This window comes from Sinocyclocheilus grahami, unplaced genomic scaffold (genome assembly GCF_001515645.1).
Source record: "Sinocyclocheilus grahami isolate Dianchi unplaced genomic scaffold, SAMN03320097.WGS_v1.1 scaffold3927.1, whole genome shotgun sequence".
Taxonomy (NCBI): Eukaryota; Metazoa; Chordata; class Actinopteri; order Cypriniformes; family Cyprinidae; genus Sinocyclocheilus; species Sinocyclocheilus grahami.
Window position 1 is genome coordinate 6,206 of NW_015508959.1, and position 856 is coordinate 7,061.

General features: G+C 31.9%; 1 protein-coding gene across 1 annotated transcript in view; it reads left to right on the forward strand.

Moving 5' to 3' along the window:
* LOC107576561 (contactin-associated protein-like 5) overlaps positions 1-856 on the forward strand; it is a gene marked incomplete at both ends in the record, with an annotated part of 17,304 nt that overhangs the window by 5,912 nt on the left and 10,536 nt on the right. Inside the window, one exon of the mRNA XM_016262720.1 lies at positions 65-198. Coding sequence (XP_016118206.1) covers positions 65-198 — 134 coding nt within the window. The remainder of the gene's footprint in view (positions 1-64; positions 199-856) is intronic.

Genomic DNA, 856 nt, shown 5'->3' on the forward strand with positions numbered 1-856 from the left:
GGTTAAACAGTGACTTTTTACCGTATAAAGCCTGTTGAGAAATCCAATGCTCTTTGTTCTAAAGGACATTTGGACGTCAAGTACAAACTGCAGCACAACAGAGACGCGGAGGTTTTCCGAGCCAGCGGCAGGAATCTGGCCAATGGGCTTCTCCACCGCGTGAGCGTCCAGAGACTGACAGAGACGCTCAGTATTCAGGTACTGCGACGCCGCTCAAAGTCCACCTCTCTCATTCTGCGTCAAAGCAGGACTGAAGGGGCTTTCTGGCTATTCTCAACGTACCGCATCTGTGACATGCTGTTGATTTCCATGGGAAATATGTTTGCAAAAATACACTGAACTCAAACTGCCAGCACTGCAAATTTACAACATTTAAGGCAGGACAACACAGGCAAAACCACTGTTTGATTGTTTTTTAGGTTAGTTTGCTTCCATAATTGTCAGATTTCAGATCAGTGTTATTTTAGCATCTTTGAGATACTATTATATATTTTGTACTATTATAGTACAAAATTATACTGTTATAATTTTGACATACTATTATAGTTTCTGTTAATATTTTGAAATAGATTTTATTTTGATATTTTCTGCTTTTCAATTTTAGTTAAAGTTTTAGCAATTTTATTGTGTTTTTGTAATTTTTATACATTTTTGTTGTTTTTAAATAAGTATATAGTTTTTATAATTTATATATTTTTGAGTTATTTTAGTGTGTCAGGTTAAACTAGATTAAAATGTTGCTTTGGCAACTTGCTGAAATAAGTGTATATATATATAAAAACAAAAAAATTAATCTTTTGAATTATATAAAAATTATATATATATAAATATAAAAATGTATATATATATATATATA